The sequence below is a fragment of the Mesitornis unicolor genome, unplaced genomic scaffold (genome assembly GCF_000695765.1).
Source record: "Mesitornis unicolor isolate BGI_N332 unplaced genomic scaffold, ASM69576v1 scaffold17978, whole genome shotgun sequence".
NCBI lineage: Eukaryota > Metazoa > Chordata > Aves > Mesitornithiformes > Mesitornithidae > Mesitornis > Mesitornis unicolor.
This window is the reverse complement of record NW_010199956.1, coordinates 1-22194: the sequence shown is the minus strand read 5'-3', so window position 1 is coordinate 22194 and position 22194 is coordinate 1. Positions and strand designations below refer to the sequence as shown.

Below are 22194 nucleotides of genomic sequence, written 5' to 3'. Positions count from 1 at the left end.
TGTGATCTCAGGTCTCTGAACATGCTTCCTATGGAAGCAGCTATCACTGCTTTCTATATATGCTGGATTCTTGAATTTCTCTACTTAAAGCATCTCAGTTTTGAATTAAAGACCTCAGTCCCATATTTGGTTCAGTCATTACTCATCCTCATGATTCAAAGGAGGGAGGGACACCTTTTATTTCTGGCCATGATAATTTTCTGTCCATAGATCTTGCCCAGGTATGTTTGTTCTGGCCCACAGTTACAGATGCAGAGCTGCCAATTTATGATGACAGAGGCAAAAGTACCGTGATTTGCTATACAGAACAGCACATAACACTTTCATTAAGGCTTTTTATCTATCCCGACTGTACAGCATGTATGAGGTTGTTAGTGGTTGGACTCGATGATCTTACAGATCTTTTCCAACTGAAGTAATACTATGAATCTATGAAAGCTTTGAAATGCAGTGGAAATCACAAAGACGTAGTAACCCTATAAAAAAGCAGACAAAATGCATCTTAAGATTCCGTACTTTTCTCGTTGACTCTGGGTAAAGGATTACGAGCTCACTCAACAGTTTCAGTAAAGTCTCGCAGACAAAGTATGTAGCCCTCCTTCCTCTCCAGTGGAGTTTGAACAGAGATTTTGCTAAGTGATGCATGTTTGAACTCAGCTCTTTTCCTTGCTTCACCAACAGCGCAGCATGGTCTCCCTTCAAGGATCACTGCCCTAATGCACTCAGCTGCTGGCTGAGCCAATGCAGAGTGCAAAAACACCACTCAACTTCGCATTTTCATTGCCCTTGAAGTGTCAGTGCATCCTGACATTCAACCTCACATACTACGGCCGCTGGAGCGGGTTTTAGGCATACACCAGCAACACAATAGGGAAATGGCAGGAACTTAGACTGCAAAAGTAAGTATGAAAGGGCTCTGACTGCATGCCACATAGCATAAAACAGAGCACCTCCTGGGCATAAGACAGCCCCTACAGAAATATAACATACAATACCCTACTTACTAATACACCTCTAATATACCTCTAATATGCAATACCCTATTACTGTTGTAGTTTCATATAACTGAAGTACTTCTAGATTATGCCATAGCACCACTCAAATTCAGCTATGCTGACTCAAATACCTGTCAAAACCAATTGGCTAATTCAGCTCTCAAACTAATGAGTCACTTAGAAAAAAATCCCACAAATAGCCCAAAGTGAAGCGCCACAGACCAAATAATGCATATGACAACGAATCAAACATATTCTGAAGAATCTGAGCTCCCTGACAACATTGTTAGGAATGCTGGATTGGTTTTATATTTCTGTACTGAAAGGTGCACTGTAGAAGCTCAGGTTTTTTCAATCCCTTATTCAGCTCTCCTTGATTTACCAATATGTTATTTCTATATTCCCACAGTACTGATCGATGGAGTTATGCTGCTATAAAATTGGTGTGTTGTAGTGCTTTCACTATGGGGCTGTACTGTTGCTTACAACAAGCGTTGTCAAAAATTTCTTGGTTTTAACCCTGTATTTTAGCACTACACCTGTGAAATATGACTTGAATTTATCCTTTGTTAGTAACAAAACCTTAAAAATGAAGAAGAATAAAAACAAAACCAGGAAAAGGAACTTTCATGACACAAAAAAAATTCAGTAGGTCTTCAGCTGAGTAATTGGGTACTTGCTAATATTACATCCATGTTATAGTGCCTAGGCAGAATAGCTAATGTGAGCTAAATGTGAGCTAATGCTGCGGAGACTGTCATTACAAATGAATGTCAGGGAATATATTTATTGGCATTCTGCAGAGGTTTTTCCAGCAACAAATTGTAGCTTGCTTGTTCCAAACCATTCACTTAGCTTGGATATTTGCCTAAAATAATTATTGTACTTGGTCAAAGCAGGCATGAGAACACACTATACTTACCGAATGAATTATTACTAAGAAGATAATAGTATAACTAGTCTGGATGTCTTCTGATTACAGTTCTCTTGAGGTATACGGGTTATGAGTAAGGAGTTGGCAAGCAACAGGAAAAATAAAACATAAAATGAAACTAGCACTATTATAGCTCCATAACATGAGGGAGGAGGGGAGGCAAGAAAAAACCCTCACTCCCTCCACTGGAAGGATGGAACTCCTCATATTAAGAAATTTATTATCAGATATTAGGAAGAAACTTTAGTCTCTGACAGGATGGTACTGGGAAATACACTGTTTATCGATTCTTCTCCAGTTTCCACATTTTTCAGCATTTCCAAGGTAGAGTTCTCCTAAAAGAATAATCTGGTTTCTTAAAACAAAACCCTGGATCATGAACTCTCCATCAGGCTTTTTTCCATTTTCCCAAAGGGAAGCCAGATTTCATCAAGGAAAACACCCAGCAGCTGGTACTAAAGTAAATATTTGCTGCTGAGTGCTCAGTGCTTTGGAAAAAAAATATAAATCAGGGCCCAAATAACGTCTCAGTTGCACTAAAAGTCATCCAGAGTGATGCCAGAGGGATCGGTGGAGTTACTTCAGCTACCATCAGTGCTCCAAAGCTGCTCACTCAGGTGCCCAAACATGGACCCAGGCTCTGAGCTTAGCATCACATTTCTGAAGACCTGAAGTACACAAATTTTTGGTGTTTAAGTGTGACTGTTACTATGCAAGACACTGTTTCAGAAGTCACAATAAGTAGGTTTACTAGTTTATCTGCTCAGGACGAATAGCTTCATTCCCAAAGAACAGGGAAAAGCAAAATTAAGAGATTCTTCAAAATTTATGTTCAGCTACTGTTCTGTTCTTTATAAAGCCTGTTCTCCTATGGTAGCTTCTGGAGGCATTAGAGGACACGCAACAGGAAACTGTTGTGTTCAGTAACAGAGGTAATAGCAACAGAAGAAAAAATCTGTCGTACCTGCAAAATAGCTGTCAGGAAAATGTGAAAAACCAGAGGAAAGCCCAACACAGCTGACAAGGGAGTATCTGCTGCCCACAGACTTTGAGTTCTGAGTTTGGTGTGTGTTGCTTTTGGTCCCACTGATTTACCAAAACTATAAACAGTGGCTGATGAGGTAGCAAGATGTTAGCAAGTGCCTTGTTCTAGACACAGCATTTATTCACCAATTGACTGTGGCATAAAATTGAGGTAGATGTGTGAGCTTTTTGTGGAAATGTGGTCATCCCTACATTCCAGCACAACACAACTTTAGTTCATAGCACGCTTTCTTTCATTTTCTAGAAAAAACCTCAAAATTGTGTTTATTAAAAAAGGAATATCACTTACGTATCTTGGGTATTTCTACCTACAAGATTTTCTTCTAAGAAATGCCATTTTTTTCCCAAGAGGCTTTACAATCTTCACTATCCTCAGAGGTGCCATAACCAAAGCCAAAAGCAAAATCTGGAAGATATTATTTTACCTCTTTTTCATTGCCAGTTATCATTTCCCATGTCCCATAGTGGCCTTTCTCCTGCCGGAAGAACTGAATGGCTTCTAAGAACGCCTCGACTTCATACGTGGTCTGCTTGAGAAAATCTAAAGAAAACAAAAAGTAACACAGAGGATTTAAATAACTTTTAAAAAAATAACCACCCTTTTTGGATCTATTTTCCTGTTCCATGTGCATCCAGCAGTGATGTGTTTAAATAATTTACTAAACCTGAATGTCTAAAGACCTTGGGCTTTCATTGAGATTTAGAAGCATAGTGTTGAGCTATCACACTGCACATAGAAACTATCACAAGCCATCCCATCTAAGTTGCTAAGTTAAACCAGCAAAGGTTAATGGGGAGCACATGACAAGGTAAGAGTTTTAGGGCAGCAAGTCTCCTCTGTGGCAGACCTTGGCAAGGCAGGCATTAACACACAGCAGCTCATTCCTTGCCTTTGTACCTGTGAGCAGTGAAAGATGATACATGGGAAAACTTTGACACCACGTAGCAGGACCAAGCGCTGGGAGCTTCTGCTTCTTTAATTTAAGATTATGAATTTAAGATGCTGATAGCTGACTGCAGCATGTTGTATGCCTTTGATAAATAGCTGAACCCTGAGTTAACGCTCCCCAGTAGTCTTTTATTTTCTTTGTTTTATTAAGGAATTGATGATCAACACGATTTTTCACGGACATAAAATAAATCAGACCTGTACAAAGCAAGCACCCTGCTCATACCATTTAAGCACAAAAACTTCTGACAAAGTTGTGCTGCTTTCCCTAAATATTTCAGGAACGTTTAACCACAGCTCTGGAGTATCTGGTTATCGTCCATGGCTACTGCTGCTAGATGGTAGCTCTTCCCAAGAACAACGTGGTAGCCTGGGGACACTGTTGTACAAATGAGACCACAGCACGGAAAAACCTGAGAAGTGGCTGAGCCAGTTTGCTCTAACAAACCCTGGATAACTGCTGTGCAACAGAAATTGCATCTCAGGCAGTTTGATCTTTGCTAAAGGCTTTCAGGATAGTTGCAGTCAACAGTCTTCTTCACATGACAGTCTTCTTCACAGACAAAGAGACTGTTAATTAAGCAGTCACACAGCAGAACTAGTTTGTCATGACACGGGGAGAAAAAGTCCCTCTGTCTTAAAATGTGGAAAAGCTCCCTAGAGCGATTAGGCTGCTTGACAAACCTGAGTAAGGACTTTGGGCTGAAAAACCACTGCTGAAATACTTCAGGAATTTAAGTGCTGTGTCTTTGCTAGGAAACAGAGCTTCAGGATTATTTTGAAGATTATTATCTTAAGGGAAAAAACAAAGCCACGACCGTTTATTGTCCCCTCTTCAAGGTTATCTACTTGCAGCCTTGATCAGCTGAAGTCCTGTTGTGCACACATTAGGAAGAAAGGAGGGAAGAGAAGAATGGTAATTCTCTCAAAGGTAAGTATGCTGCTTTAAAAGATACTGGTATGTATAAACAATTGCTATGTGAAGCAACAGAGGGTAAATTCCCAAGCCTTGTATGTCAAGCAAGGCACTTCTTCCAACCTGTTCATGAAACTTCTAAAGAGAGAAGCTTTGTAGGAGGCTTGCATACATGCCAAGGGCAATACAGAGATTATACAAATTATGGGAAACATGAAGGATTAACACTGAAGTAATGCCTGAAATGTCTCCTCCATGTGCTTTAAACAAAAAGGAAAGCCACAGAAACCTACAATTAATTTCATCAGTGCTTCACTCTGACTACTGCTTGAAAACAGCACTGTACAGATTTTATCTATGTGGTGGGCAATGGGGTTTTCAGATCTGCTAATGGCCTAAACATCAGAATTTGCCCTTTCAGAGTTTCCCCAGGAAGCGACAATTACTTCAGGAAGGCACATTATACATACTGAGCTGCAGAAAACACTCTCTCAGTGCTGCTCTATAGACACCACCGTCCCTGTTTTGCAGATATTTGGAGGTGCAGAGAGATCACGCAGTTTACTCAAGTCCAGTTGATGACCAAACATGAGAAAAACATCCAGGTAAAATCCCAACCATTCCTTCACTGCTACCACCATGATTTATAGCATTTTTAGTAGCAAGTCTCAACAGGATGCTAAAATATCAGTAAAGGAGTTTTGAGTCAGCCTATTCACTGCCAAGAGAACATTCTCTGATGGCAGCTTTAAGGAAAGAACAGAGCTTTTCCATCTGAAAAGTTCAGGGAACATTGCATCTGGAAGCTTTTGTCATCCCAAAATTAAACTCTGAGTATTTTGAAGATAAGAGGGCTGGGCTTGCCTGGAGGAAGGGAGAACTGCAGTTCCCGCGGCCCCCCACTCATGACTCACATGTTTTCCTTCTTCACAGCTGTGCTCCCTCCTAACCAAAAGGGACAAAGGGCTCGACCTTGGAGCTGCTGAGATGATGCTGCGCCAGTGCTGACAAGAGTCTCTCCTCTAAGATCATCAAGTTTTAAACTTCATGGTCACGGGAGTACTTTCTCTCTGTTCTGACTGTAGAGAAGTGGGAAGAAGGTACTAAAAATCCAAGAGCCATTCATTTGACTAGTTCATGGTATAAATACCAATTTGTAAGAACCATCAAATCCCAAACAAGCATTCTTTCCTATGTCAGCAAACACAGGAGAAAAACACCATTATGGCAGTCTTACTACAGAAACAGCTCAACGTAGAAAGGAAGTTTTATCCTTCCAGGCTACTACAATTGCTTAATTCGGGCAATTTCACTCTCGCTTTCTTATAGGAGGAAAGGACTGCATCAGTGATAAGGCAGCGAACAACTAAATCCATCCAGCGTTGGGCTGTGCAGAAGCTGTTGGCAAGGCACAGAGACAGAGGCACATTCATGGGATACGGCTCAAGAAAAGGGAATTGTACCCAAGCTGAAAGGCGCTGTGGTGCACATCCTCCAAGATTTCAGCAGGGAAGAGCCAGAGCTTCTGTAATTCAGATCTAGCAGTTTATGAAAAGGCTGGAGGACTGCGGCTGGCTTGGCAGCCAGCTCCATTGTGCCATAGCAAGGCAAGGAAAACAATGAATAAGCTGTTGGGGTAGCCCCACTTGCATGCAAGAGAAAGGATTGTGCGTGGGAGATGGAAGCAGATGCTGCAGCTGCAGCAGGTGGTAAAGCCCAGCGGTGTCATAGCAGGAAGGATGACACATGCTTCACTCTCTGAACACTCTCGCAGGGGCTGCCCCTTCAACAGATCTGGCTGGCACCTATCACGAGTGATCCATCTGTCCCCACTGCTTGTAGAAAGTGGAGCACGTTAGGGGAGCTTGGTGCAGTGGTGGTTGTAGGGCATTCTTATCCAACTCCCATACAAAGCCATAAATTTTACTGAATGTCCTCCAGCAAAAGGCTGGTGAGGCTTTACAGGTACCCAGACTGATGCTATGTGCTTAATCCAGGCTGGTTTGCACTTGGAAAGTTACCCAAGCAGCTTCTCCAGCTGCTAATAAATATAACATCAGCTTATTTGCAGAGGGCAAAACAAAATTCCATTTGTTCTGTTTAATTTTAAAATAAGAAAACTCACCTAGAGACTCTATCTTTACATATGCAAGTGTGGATCCTCATTTTAATAACAGATAAGATACTGCTAACCACAGATTCCTTTTATAAACATAACAGAATAACTGCTACAAAGCTCCTTTTTAAAAGATGGAAGGATGTCTGGAAATGCCATGACTTTATAAATCTCCTCAAATTTGCACATCTCTCAAAGGCACGGCTGAGTTTGTTCAGTACAGCAGAAAGCTGTCTGTAGGAATGAGCTTCCTTGCAGCATATAAACTCTTTAAATCCCTCTTAAAAACAAATAAATCTCAAACCTTAACTCATCAAAATGACACACAGAGGACCAGGCTACTCGATACCCACTGAGTGCTCTTGCACCTGGTGCAGAAGTGCTAACTGAGAGGGTCCTGTTCCTAATTTCAGCTGTATCAACGTTTCGGCTGCTGTGGGACTTGCGATCTCCTAACGAGGTGCTCCAGGCTATGAGCTTTGGCTCCTTCTCTGTCACTTGGCAGATGAATGTTTGGTCGAACAGGCGAGTTGGGAGGAAATCTTCAGTCCCATGTTCCTACATGCTCTCCCACCCATGGCAGGACAGCTGGGCCTTTGAAGATGGACGTGTCGCTGGCACGTTGTTTGGAGCCCCTCAGGAAAAGCTCTCTGAACAATTTTTCTGGCTTGCTAACACTTCTTGTATGTGTCTAAAGACAGCAGTGGAAATTAATTGCCCTGGTGAATTCAGTCTCATCCGTAGCCATAGATTGACCTGTCTTACAGCAGTCAAAACACTGAAAACCTCTATGTAAAAACTTCTAGAAACAGGCCTTGTTACCAGAAAGAATGAGTGGTGCAGACCTCACTGCCTCTAGCTAAAATTGTGGATTTTCAGCAAATCCACATAAGATGAAATCTGCATTTGAACATCCCAGTTCAAATTTTGTATCTGTATGCACTGCAGTCTGCTGTGTTTGGTCTCTTGCTGTGCTTTGTACCACAAAGCTCAAAACCAGTTGATGTTTGAACACTTAGATGCAGAATTTTTCTTAAGTACAGTCGAAGGGAGGTGCCTCTTTAACATCACATAGCCTAACCTGCCAGGCTAGCTGTCAAAAAGTGAGTAATTCAATATCCAGCTTAAACTGCGTGCCCCTCTGAACAATAATTGTCATTAATGAAGCTCATTATTGCAGCATGAAGGAAGAGGATAAAATGGTCATCAAATGACAGGAATGCAAATAGTGTTTGAAGACAGATGGCATATCGCTTAGCCACTTAAAAATACAAAAGGCCACAAGCAAAGTCTTCATGTAAGTAGCAGCACAGCTCACTTCTGCACCGCTTGTGCAACCGCATGGAAAAGTCTGTGTTTGGGAAGAGCAGGGAAATGCTTCTCCAGCTCCCGGTGGCGTTTCAGTCAGATGCGGTAACCAGACAGCGAGAATTTTCCACCTCCCAGCGCTGATGGGGTGGTTGGCTCTACGAGACACCAGCGGTTCACAGCTCTTGGCTAATTCTGCAGACTGGGACTCACTGATTTTTGGACACAGCAGCAGCATTATGCGTTAAATTGTTCAGAGAGCCAAGGAACTGCAGGCAGAATGTTTTACGATGTGTAAAAACTGAATATGTAATTCTTCAAAACAAACTGAGTGCCCCTATTGCAATCCAGTAAATGTCCTTCTCCCATATGGGCCTTTATTACAATAAATTTATTACTTTTATTGTTAATAATACCGAAGGGGTATATTGACTGTGGACATAATGCTTTACCAAAGCAAGCTAACCCACTGAGAGTAATCTAAGCTTTTTGGATGACATTTTGCAAAAGGCTGAGGCCCAGAGACATAGATGAACAAGCGCTAAATCAGAATCCAGAAGTCTGAGCTCACAGAACACAGGTTTTAATTAAAGATATGCTGATTCTGACATAACGCCCATCATCTGACTACCAAAAGTCAGAAGCTATCCACACCAGCTTTATCTGTTTCCTGCAGCACTTACATCGACATATGCATTCCTGAGCTGCAGAGCTGCCTACAGTTTGGTGAAAGATTCTGCATTCAATGAATATTTTCCATTCACTCCTTGAATTCTTCCTGCAGGTTGCTATAATTGATATCAAAGCAATGTGGCATCCAATGATGACCATATTTGTAAAAGACGGTCATGTAAAGGCCCGCAGGTAGGAACACAGCCTTGGCTGGCTCTTGCCTACCACCGTCAGTAACTGCAGCTTAGGTCAAACCTCTCTTCCCAGCACAAGCCACTGACAGCCTGATAGACTTCTTCATTCCCTCCTACAAGACAACAGGGCCCATGAATACCTCCTCAAATCTCAAAAAACCTACAGGCTGACTTTGGTTAAGGAGCAGGGAAGGTAGGAAGACAGTCACTGAAAGGAAATTAATGTATTTGGTGGAAAGCTGGCTCAGGTGAAGACAGTGCCAAAACATCTATTTTCTAGCTCTTCCTTGCTGATCATCTTATATAGCATTCTCCTGGGACAAGAAAAATCTCTGTACAGATATTGGTAAAGGGCCTTCCTTCTTGTGATACTACAAATAGATAGTAGGAGGTGGATAAAGCTGAAAAATATTTGGAATTTTAAGTGTCTTATCTTTGGTTTTAGCGGTCTCAGAAGACGCTGCTTCCATCCATGTATTTTCACTGGACACCGCTACCCTCAACGGAATAGATTTCACACTAAGAAATGCAAATTATGTTTTTCCCAATCTTCTTATCCTTCCATGTGATTCCCCTTTCACCTTGGCATCTGTTTCTTTCAATATATTTAGATTGTTTTTTTCCCTCTCCATTCCATTAAACATGCACTTTAATAATTATTTTTTTTTAAATGATTTTTTTTTAAATTTAGTTCTTTTAAAACAAAAACTAGTAAAAAAGAAAATACACAACCCCAAATCAGAGGGAGGCTGCTGAAAGAAAAGGCTGCTATTTTTAAAAAGCAGCCTTATGTCTTAACCATCTAAACCCACGGGACATTTCCATCTCTTGCACTGGTACTCGAAGGAAAGCTATTGCACAGAGCCAGCCGCTGAAGGATTTGGTGCGAAGGCAGCTGGAGAACATCAGAGAACAAGAGATGCTCCTGCAGTTAAGGAATCATTCTGCCAACCACCCAGCACCACAACTAGGGGATTTCAAATGAAAACAAATGAGCATGACAAAGAAGAACGATTTCCTTTTCTAACAGTGATCTTTGTAGCACAGGTTTCCCGCAATGGCATTTTTTCTAGTATTTCTGGTAATACCTGCCTGGGATTTATTTTCTGTGGGTAGGGATTGCGGTGATTATTGTCTGTTGCTCAGATAGCGTCTGGTTCACGATGAGCAACTTTCAACATTGTGCTGTGAGGTATTTGAGTAACATCATCACCCAGAGGATGACGGGCAGGACACAGAGAATGGCTAAGAGAGAGCAAGACCTTCTGATCATCACGTTACCATGTGGCAAAAAACAACCACTCAAGTTCTCATCGTATTTTAAGAGCTGTTGCTTGCAAGGTATTACAGAAAGTCAGTAAGAAAGACAATGGCTATCAGCTCCATAAATTTAGCTTCCTAAAGTTTCTGTCTCCAAAAAATAAGCAAATGGTTCCAACTCAAAGGGAATGGCAGGTAAGAAAATGAAAGCAAATCCATCTGCTTGAACCTGGGGAGATGAGGAGAGCTCAGGACATGGACCTCAGGAAAGGACCGCCTTGCCCAGTGCTTGTAACACAGCTACAGCACCTCTAGAAACGATCCGCTGAACAAAAGAGCACATCGTTCACTTGTACAAAACGGAGTCCTGTCATATTATTATCCAAGTTGAGAATGAAGGGAGGTATAATGCCCTGGGCCTGAGAAGCGTCAACCTGACAGCTCTGATGTTTTCCTGAGAGCAATGTGCTATCGTACTATTCACAGGTCATGTGGTATAAAGCTGCTAACCACTAACAGAAGCTAGATGAGGTCATTTCCAAACAGGATACAACCCTGCAATAATACGTTGTATTTATAGCAAATACAGTTTTGCAGCACAAGTTCTCTCTGAGACCATCAAACCAACATTGAGCGGGTTTAACTATTTGCTTTGCAGCGCAAAACGCCTGCAATAAAGCTGCTCAAAGCAGCACGAGACAGGTTACAAGGAACTTCCCTCTGCCAGGAGCAGCAGCTTCACGTTTCACAGTCTAAAACACTATATAAACACACATGAAGAATCACAACATCAGTTGTGGCAATTTCCAACCACTTTCCAAAACAGCTACTGTATTCCTGGGGCAGGTAATTTTTCTGCTGTTGAACTTTGAAGCTGGAGCCCAAATACAACCTCACGCCCACACAAATGAGTATCTTCACAGCTCCTAAAATAGGCTCAGGTGGTGGGTACGAGGCAGTGGCTTTTCTGCACCACCCCACGCTTGGTAATATATACGAGAAGGAGAATCGGTCCAAGGCGTGGAGGTGACAAAGGTAGGAAGAACGTCATCACAATTTTGATTTTAGCACAGAATGAATATACCTCCTACAGCCTAAAAAGCCTAACTACGGTATAGGCAAATGGAAAAAGCAGAAGCCTTACTGGAAAAGCAAAAGCCATGCTCAAAGAACTGATGTTGTAGAGCAAAAATATCCCAGTAAGAGGAAAAATAAGTCTTATTTTAAGCAAAATATCCTGAATTATACAAAAAAATTCTAAATTCATGAGTTACACAGAACCCAATAAGCCTCATCAAAGATATTTATAGCAAAATGGTTTTGAATGTTATGACAGCATTAATATTTCTACGGAAGTTTACACATCAGTCCATTTGCACCCTGGATATCTGTCTGGTGACAGACCAGCCATGGTCTTAGACACTTGTGGATCACAGGAGATCTGATTTTATCAACCATAAGGTGATTTAATTAATCAAAGTGCAGCAGCTGCAGTGAGAGGAGCCCAGACACAAGTTCCAGGTTTGAGTCAGATAAATGAATACCCTGTCTCCATTTGTACCTTTTCCCACTGCAAATTATCACACAAACCTTCAGAAAGGCCTTGCTTTCATTCCAGTGCAGAAGAACGTTTTTCTTTAACATGAATATGGAGATATATATCCTCTAGCTGAAGTATTTAATGTCATCTTCTCAACCTTTATCAACGCTTCATAATTACTTTGAATCGTAGTCCAAGAGGTGGTAAGCCCTGTATGTACTATATACATGTGACGCAGAAAAGCTTGAAATAGTCACGAGAAAAACACCTGCCAGCTAAACTTAGAGCTGAAAAAGGAAATGTGGACACAGCAAATGGCAACCCTAAAAGCCAGACATGGGAGAAAAACAACCCGAAGCCATCCTAGTTGTCCTGATGCAGCCAAACTGTGACAAACTGCAAGAGCTTAAAAGTACATTTTGCATTTCTCTCTTGCCTGCTGTATTTCTCTATTTTACTTCTTGAATGTACTTATTTCTCTATTTTTTTTGTTATTTATGGTGAAATTGGAGATGACAGGATATGGTTTTGAAAGTCCCCCTCTTCCTGTGCCATGATGGGTGATTATCAAGATACGGATGTGAAATCAAACCAGATGAAAGAAAGTAAAATCATGAAGTGAAACTCCGTGTCTCCCAGAATTAGCTGGTTGTATTTTCCTTCTCATCACACAAACTTCCCTCTATCCCAGCAACAAGTGGTCAGGCTCCTTTGCTTTTAACAGCAAACACAAGTGAAACACAATAGCTGGTAACCTCATATAGGAAACAAGAAGACCTCCTAAAATAACAAGAAATTAAATAAGCATTCAGAAGAAACTTCAGTCTGATTTTCAGGGCATACAAACGTAAAGGATTAAAAACTGGAGAATGGGTAATACTAGAGCACTGTGAACATTTTGAGCATTTCCCTCATTATTGCCCTTCTTGGACTGACAACGCTTCTCTGTTGGGGGCCGGTGGCCATTTCAGCACTGAATTTCCCCCAGAATTTGAAGTTGCGCAGTTCTCGTAATTTTGCTACTTTCACAAAAAAAAAATGGGGATGGAGAGGGAACCAGAGCAAGTCCAAGCTGTAGATGAAAGTGGAGGGATCATGGAGATAAAAGAGATTACACCCAACTGACCCCATTTATTCCCTTTTTCCCTCTGTTATTCCACGCTTGTTCCTCTTCAATCCACTTATTTTAAAGCCATGACCAGTCATGTCCTGAATGGGTTAGGCTCATTTTGAAGTTTTTAAATATGCTTTATCCAAACTGTACTCAAAAAGACTGCAAAAGATCTACATATTCCATTGATAATAAAGGAAATCATTGTCCCTTCAAACTGTAAACCCTTATCAATTAGTATAAAGGAAGACGAAACACAACAGGAAAATCTAGGGGAGGGGAGGAGAACCCGCAGTCCGTACATCTGAGTCATATTTGCCAGCAGTGATCACTAAATCCAAGCAGTTTTGTAATTACTCTCTTGACCATGAGTTCTGACCAGAAAACCCAGAAATGCAAGCTGGACCAGTTATTTATACCAGAGGGACTCTAAAGAGAGGAAACAGCTGAATGCCAGGGCGGCTCCCATCTCACGACCACACGCTGATTCACTCCAGTTTTGCATTCACCAGTATTTAATTCTGCTTCCTGGGACAAAACAGTCTTTAAACAAAAATCCTTCAAGTTTTTTGCTAATGTACAGTGCAATACATTCCTTTCCAGAAGCAGTATATTACAGAAAAGACAGAAGGGCAACTTCTGATCAGACACTACCTTGGCCTTTCTCCTGCTCTTGCCAAATCTGCCCTGGCAAAAGTTAACGCGGCACTTTTTAGAAGAGGTGGGGCAAGTCCTGCCTTGGCCACTGCTCCTTATCCCACTAAATTATATTCCACAGTCAAACTCAAAGGCTTTTTCACATTTCTTCTCTCTTCATTTTTTTTAACAAAAGAACACACAGCCAATTTTTATATTGTGACCCATATCACCTATAGTATTGCTGCACACGCCTGTAACTTCGTTGTTCAGATATCTGTTTTTTGCAGGCAGAATTGTTTGCAAGTAAGGCTTTTAAAAGTATTAATAAAGTAACATCTTTCAGTCATGTGAGAACTAATATAATTCAATATGATGTCCTTGAAAAAACCCTGAAGAAGTTCACTCCAAGTGCAGATGCTTGTCAGTGATCATTTTTCCACTTGCAGGTCCTAGGTTTCTAGGAGATGGTGTAACTCCACAAAATCCAGAAAATAAGGGCTCCCATTTCCCTAGCTGTAAAAACCTGTTCATTTTTACCAGTGCAACAGTAAGTCTTAATCCAGACTGTCTTTATCTACCAACTACACCGTTGAGCAGAAATAATGTGACAGAAATGATGAGCCTTGGTGAAGGCACTCCGGTGTCACTAAGCATCTTCTGTGAGATGAAAACTTGACCACAGAAAAAGCTGAGAGGGATAAATCCTGAAACAGATGCTTAAATGAGCAATAGCTGAGCCATACAAAATATAATAAAACACAGACTCACAGGCATTGGAGATGGAAAAGACCTATTAGGTCATCTAGTCCCAGCTTCTGCCAATTCAGAATTGGCCCCTAGAGTGATGTGTTGAACTTTAAGAAAAAAAAAGCTGCCAAAAGCTTTGTCAAGCCTGTTACACTTACTCCAGAAAAAAGAAATGAAAAACCCCAAACCTAATCAACAGGCTTCAAGTCATGGAGGACTGACAGTGCCAGGAAAACTTGATTGTATCCCCATCTCCTTACCAAACCTCAGTGAGGAGCAAAGGGGTAGCTTTCCAAAGTCCAGAGCACTTTCATACTGCATGACTGCTGCAGCTAAAACCAGGCTCATCAGAACTGAAAATCACAGAGGCAGGCTTTGCCCTCAGGCACACTATGGGAATTAGGGTTCCTCTGGCAGCTTTATATAGAATATTTATTGAGACACAAGCTATTTGGAAGTGCCAAGTGAAGGTGTGTTCCTTCTACACCTACGTTAATCTAGCCATTAAATAGTCTTCATAGTCTCCATGACTGGATATTTGCCTACCAGGGTGTTTTAGCTCTTAGCCTCTCCGCACCTACACAGATTTGCATTGGAGCTGCTTCCTCCGGTTTGTACGAGGCTGTCAGAGGAAGAAGGGCACTCTGTCTCACCACCTTCACCACAGCTTGGAAACAAGCTGGAGAGGGGGACCACCAAGTGTCAGGGAAGTGCACACCACCTTGGCTAGCATCAGGACCGAGAATCCTGCGTGTCCTGCCAAGAAGGTACTACCAAACAGAATCACAGAATCACAGAACGTTAGGGATTGGAAGGGACCTCAAAAGCTCATCCAGTCCAATTCCCCTGCCGGAGCAGGAACACCCAGATGAGGTTTCACAGGAAGGCGTCCAGGCGGGCTTTGAATGTCTCCAGAGAAGGAGACTCCACAACCTCTCTGGGCAGCCTGGGCCAGGGCTCTGTCACCCTCACTGAGAAGAAGTTTCTTCTCAAATTGAAGTGGAACCTCCTGTGTTCCAGCTTGTGCCCATTACCCCTTGTCCTATCATTGTTTGTCACCGAGAAGAGCCTGGCTCCATCCTCGTGACACTCACCCTTTAAATATTTATAAACATGAATGAGGTCTCCCCTCAGTCTCCTCTTCTGCAAACTAAAGAGACCCAGCTCCCTCAGCCGTTCCTCATAAGGGAGATGCTTCGCTCCCTTGATCATCTTTGTAGCCCTAAACATCACCAAGTACCACGCAAAGAACTGCACATCTTAGGAAACTGCCTAGAAATGCAGTAATGTGTGTTTTCACTATGGGAATGGAGTCCTAAAGGAGACCAGGAATGGCTCTGTCTGTGGAAACAAGGGAAAAGAGATGGCAGCTGAGAAGGAACCGGGGGGGGGACAGTGTCTGAGGGTAACGGGGTGAAGCTGATGACCACGAGACAAAAGTGACAGCTAAAAAAATACACTGGGAGGCACTTCTCTAAGTAAAAGGGACTGATCACACATTGCACTCTCAATTCATTTATCTATAAGCACAGGCTTCAGGCCCAAGTAGATGAGATTGCTGGAAAAGTTCCTGAGTGTTCCCATCGCCCAGCAAGGGCAGCAGGAGCAGATAGCACTTGAAAGTGACACCAAAGGCATGGAAAAGCTTTGACACCAGTGGGGGAACCAGTTCAGATTGATGGAAAAAGAGAAAAGTCATCCAAAAAACAGGAAAGCATTTCTTTTCCTGAAGGCTCCAACTCATAAATGGTCTTCCAACTTCATGGGAGCAAGGTTGTTTTTATCATTCTAGCAAGTCGTAAGTTTGGGGTTCTTTAAGGTTCTCTAGTCTAACATACCCAGAAAGTGAGATTTAAAATTTACCCTTGTGCAAACAATCGATTCCGTGCCTTACACACCACTCATGTCCCTCCTACAATGCTTAATCACGGCTGGGGCTTGAGCTGCCACCTCAGAAAAGCATCAAATGTTTGACAACTGGTGATCCATGTACAATACTGAAATGTACTGGGAGACAACATTCACTCCATGTCGTACAAACCCGGTCTACTCTATCGACGATTCATCAAGTTTGCAAATACAGGTGGGAGTTTGCCATGTCATATTTAGTAAATCTTTCTTAAGATTTTGTATCATATCAGATTTAGATGAGCTGACAAAGAAGGGAACACAACTTTCAAAGCGATTCCTGTGTTTTCTACCCAAGCTTACTACACTGTAGCTCAAATCCCACCTAACTTCTGTCCCAGCAAAGCAAGATGAAGGGATATGTTAAAGCATTCCTCAAGGCACTGGAAACCAAGCATCTTTCATAAGTGACTTGCATCTTTCTACAGCTTTTTTACTATAGTAGCTATCTAAACCTTCACCAGGGTGAATGACGTACAGGAAGAGGCCCTTTCTGCACTCACCATGGTTTGAGTGTCTCACGCAGTCCCCCAGCACGGCACTGAACTGCTTCTGAGCTTCTGCTTCTGGGAAGCAATAGTAGCTGTGTCGAGCGAAGGGCTGCCACAGGTAAACCGGGAACTCCCTCGGCAGCTGAACGAAGGCTTGAGCGACCTCCTTCTCATTCGGCCCTAGGCGAAACACACACCTCTAGTGAAAATCTGTGGATTTCTTGGGAGAGTTGGATCTTTTCCTCTGACATGACAGAAAGAACTGTTAAAACAACAGACCTTTGCTAGCAGGGAAGAATGAGACGAAAAAAATCAAATCTCCTTCTAGATCCAAGTGATTTGGCATGGAGGGCTGGGAGACACAGCCAGGATGGGCAAACTCAGCAGGCACCAACCACCTCTCTACATTGTACCACAGCAACTTGATGCCTTCTTGTTTTTGAATTCAAGGTGGCCATAAACTACACATTTTTGGTAAAATTTAAAAGAAACTATTTAATTGGATTGTAACGGCTAGGGAAAAGGTTTTCATGGCAAATAAGTTAGTGGGAAACTCTGGTCACTTCCACAGAGACCATACGGAAGCATATGGTCTTCCATACATAAACAAACTGCATTAAACTGTGTAAGAGAAGCAGTGGTTTCCCTGTCTGCAGGGTTTCCAAACACAACTGCAAGATGGCCTTACGAACTGTCACTTCAAGCCCTTGAAGGTGAAGAAAAGCAAGCATTAAGCATCTCCAGTTTCCATCCACCCTGAGTCACTGTGCAGATGGGATGCTGTACTGCATCATGTATGGATGACCAAACCCAAACTTGTCTCAGTGCTGTGCATCAAGAGCCCAGTCACAAGAGGTTCATCTTGGAGGGTCTTCAGCATTGCACTGAAGGGGAGAAGGGCCATAAAAGAGTAACAGACCCAGTCTTTGTGAAGGGAGAGCCATGGGAAGTCCACAAGTGGCCTTGGGCTAGTCCTGTGGCTTTGTGGTGACACACAGAGGACACTTCCAGACCACTGCTGCTCCATGCTACCCTATGACCTCACTACACCTTGCGAAAGAGTGATAACTTTAAATGGTATGAGACAAGACTTGAAAAAAAATCCTTGTCTACGTGTTGCTCTTATCCTTATGTGGCATCCCATTTTCCAAATCTGACTCTGCAACATGAGCTCTGCTCCCTTAAAGCCCGAATTTTCTACATCTTCCTGGAGTGGGGTGGAGGTGGACAGGACCACAGCAGTTCCCATCCCAAAAACAAACAAATTCAGCAGCAGCAACCTTCCTGCTCTCTCTGTGGGACTTATTATGAACTGTGAGTCAACCCAGGCAGCTGGCATCTAAAAATGGAAACAAATAAACCAGGAATATTAACAAAGCCCGGGAACAATGGTGATGTGGTTCCTGCCCTGCTTCTGCACGGCTTCCAGCAGCTTTGTGCAGGGCTGTTGGGAAAAAAAGGGAGCCAGTACTTCTCTGAACGTTAGCTTATAGCATCTCACATGTCCACTCTGGAGCCATGTTTTGTCATAGAAAATGGGCTGCGTGCATCTTCTGTTACCTCAGTTTAAAGTCTAGACTAAGAATCTGCCCAGGTCTGTGTAAGGAAGAGAGTCCAGGGTTTGTCAGCTCAGCTTTGAGCAGGGCTTACCAACAGGATCTGGAAAATGTTTATCAGACAGCAAATTGTAATCTTCTTCTGAAGTCAGCACTTTGCCTCCTGCAGGAAGAACATGATTTTTAGGGCTGGCTCCTTTCTGGTAGGCCTGGAAAATCAAGAGAGAAGGAGTCAAAACAGAGATACAAGAAGAGGGGAAATGTAAAATACACAACTCATTTACAAAGCTAATGCACAGGGTTATTCCCCAGAGGGAATTTTTGTTGTCAGACTGAATTTTTGATATATTCCCTGGACATGTCAAATCTAAAGCATAGTTAAATGTAAAAAATGTATTAAAAATATTCTCCTAGTCCTTGTCAGCCGTGAAGAGTCGGGAACAGAAGGGAGGAGAAAAGGATGGGATTTTCTTCTAATCCCTATTTGTTTGATTTGCCAGCCAGGACTACAGCTGCTGCCAAATGAAGTCAACCTGAAGTCACCCAGAAATTGCTACTTAAAATCCAACCGCAGAGGGAGTGGGACATATTACAATGATATACAGTTAAGAAGCATTCTGTGATATGGAAAGTTCAAAGCTCTGTTAAAATGATTTGCTAGTTCTTGTGAATGTGTATGGCCAATGCAAGGCACTTGGTTGCACCCTCAGCCATCCCCATGGAGCTTCCAGCCACCTCCACAGGGCTGGAGCTGTCTCACTCAGGACAACATCTCATCTAATATTGCTAAAAGAAAGGCAGTAGCAGCAGCCAATTCAGTTAACATCAGTTTCTTTGGAAGTGTAGTATTTACCTCTTTAGTCTCAAAGCAATCCACGGTGTAGTCGTCTTTGATAACAACGTATCTGTCCTTCCATTTCTTCAGGTCCTCAGCAAAATGCAGCACCTCTGCTTCATATAAAATGGTCCCAGCTTCTGCTGGGGGCTGCAAAGACAATTTTTGAGATTTGAAATGACACTGGTTTTGAAATTGACTGTTTTGATGCTTTTATTTCTACATTTCCATGACTGCTATGAGGGCTTTTGAATCTTCAAATGCAATTTGGAGTCATAAACATCTCTCTGATTTGGTCAAATACTACACATGCAATCGAATTCTCATAGCCTGAGGTGAGGAGGCAGCAGAGGAGCTCTGCCTTCCAAAAACACTTCCAGATTTTTGAGAGAGAGACGTTCTTATTTACCTTTTGGTTGGCCTATTGAATGCAAGATGACTTGTAGTTCATTACCTCCCATTTTCCACTACACAACATCAATGAAAACATTTCATTAAAGCAGCAAAGAGTTTTATTATAAAACAATAAATTATTTCCCATTTTTACATAACACTTTTGCAACTGTGCTCTTGTAAGTGACGTGCATCTTTCTGAAAGACACGGCTCTTTCATTATCTCAACTTCTACATTGCTTTGCCCTATACATTTCAAGAGCACTAGAAACCAATGATTTCTAGTATGGCCAAAAAACTTATATTTGTATCTATCTTCTTAATATTGAAGGCTGGTTTTCTGCAGTTTCCTCTAATAAAGAGACTTTTTACTCTCTTTTTGTCTCTTCTCTTCTAAAAAAACCCATCTCTTCACAGCTCACTTCACAGAGTGCGCTATTGCCATCTTCTTTATGGAACCCTGAAGCCATGGTTGAAAGGGTTAATTATTTTTCCCATACAAATTTCTGCCCTGAATGTATGACCTCTGACCCAAGATGCTTGAAAAAACCTGCAATCAGAAGGAAGCAACTAGATGTGTCTAAGTGTCTAACTCTACCTTGATGAAGAGCATGCATTGTACCAGAAACGTGTCATGGTTCCTCTCATGCTACAATAAGACAACAAAACAAGACCAAAACAAAGATGAATTTTCAAAAATAAACTTTACACCTGCACCCAAATGGAACTTTTCCACCTAAAACCTAAATGAAACAAATCCGACATCTGGAGTTGCAAATCTATTGGGTGCCATTGAGATTTATATAAGAAAGTGCACATATAAAATGTCCTGGATGCACATTTATTATGTATGCAACTATCCAATATAAGATGCTGAAAAAGAATTCTGTAGTGTGCTTGTATATACAGAAACATTTAAGAAACTTTAAAAATAGTTTGAGTTGGATTTCTAGAAGCTGTAAGTATCTGTACCACCTATAAACTCTACTTGAAGACATTCAACACCGGGAAAAACAAGAAAACCGAGCCCAGTGAGTGGCTGATACACTTCCAGCTCATGTTTTTCATAGATTTTGACTACTAAATGTGTGATTTAAATAGTTAATGTGTTAATTATCTCATGCAGGAGAGCAGAGCTCTATGACAGCTTGAGGACAGGGAAGGGCTTACATGTTCTCCTACCTTGGTTTTCAGGAAGTGGGACTGGGAGTCCCGGTGCTGCTCCAGCTCATCCTGCACATGCTTGCAGAAAGCCACGGCATACTGGCGTCTGTAGTGAGGGCTGAAGTTTTTGATGACAGCCTCTGTTTTTCCTGAAGCACAAATAGAGATTTAATTGTATTTAATGTACATTGGTTCGGAAACTGTAATGAAGAACCAAAGCCGTTACCACCAGCGACCCAAAATATTGCCCCAGCGTATCAAAGTGCTGCATAGCAGATCAGGAAACCCTGAGAGATGCATTCAGCTGCTGTGATTATCCCAGCTCAGAGGGAATTTGTCCAGATTTTAATGATACAGAGAAAACACTGGGGTTCTGGACACTGTTTTTCCTTCTAAGAGTGGGAAAAACATATCCCAAATCCACTTCTCTAAGAAAAGATGCTATCTGCCTCTCCCTAGGACACAGAGCTGTGGGTGTTCCAGAGCTGATAAGGTTTCCAAAAAATATATATACATAAGTGATACTGGCTAGTGTTTAGCATTATTAGCCAATTTTATCACATCATCAGATTTTAAAGCTGACTCAAAGCTCCTACAAAGGATGTCTCATAGGCTTGGGCACTACAGTCTCTTCTTTGTTTTAATGTGTACAGATACTCAGTCATGCTGCAATAAACACTAATCTTGTATTGTCTTGCTATGATCAAGATCTCATCAGTAGCAATAACAGTAATAAACACACTGACAGGCTTATTGCTGGGAATCTTAAAGCAATTTACAAGTAATTACCTCATTAACCCTACCAAAGAAATAATGGTGCTGTACAGACAGGGAAGCAAAGCTACAAGTTAAAGCCATGTGCATGTATGTGACTCAAAGAGTCTGTGGCAATGTGAAAACCAAAACCTGGACTGTGATCTCGAGAACATTCCGACAACCGTGGATACTGGAGAAATCTTTTCTCTCCCTGTATTAAGGAGTCCCATGACAAGGTGTTTTCCTGAGCATACAACAGAGAAACATAGTTTCAGACCTCAAACAATTTTGATGCTCTCAAAATTCTATTTTATTCTGCTTGGGGAAAAAGAAAATAAATTTTCTGTATAAGACAAAAAAATACGGTAGTTCCCAAACCATGCAAGGGTGCACAGAGGAGACAGCTTAGCTGACGGCCATGTTTGCAGAGTCATTACACAAAGCTGGAGGGATCTCAGGAGGCCAGGTTAAGTTTTCAGGTATGTATGCTTTTCATAGATTTACTAGTGGGACGGCACAAGGTGACAAGAAGTCAGATATCATGGTGGGAGTTTGCTACAGACCACCTAACCAGGATGAAGAGATAGACAAAATATTCTATAGGCAGCTGGGAGAAGCTTTGCATTTGCTTTCCGTTGTACTTGTAGGGGACTTCAGCTTCCCAGA

The 22194-nt window shown here is 41.9% G+C and overlaps 1 protein-coding gene across 1 annotated transcript in view; it reads right to left on the bottom strand.

The window, feature by feature from the left end:
• Nucleotides 1-20921, bottom strand: part of FAM129A (family with sequence similarity 129, member A) — a gene marked incomplete at its 5' end in the record, with an annotated part of 33217 nt that extends 12296 nt beyond the window's left edge. Inside the window, 5 exons of the mRNA XM_010189595.1 lie at nt 3399-3514; nt 16837-17004; nt 18475-18589; nt 19234-19365; nt 20791-20921. Coding sequence (XP_010187897.1) covers nt 3399-3514; nt 16837-17004; nt 18475-18589; nt 19234-19365; nt 20791-20921 — 662 coding nt within the window. The remainder of the gene's footprint in view (nt 1-3398; nt 3515-16836; nt 17005-18474; nt 18590-19233; nt 19366-20790) is intronic.
• Between the last annotated feature and the right edge of the window lie 1273 nt (nt 20922-22194).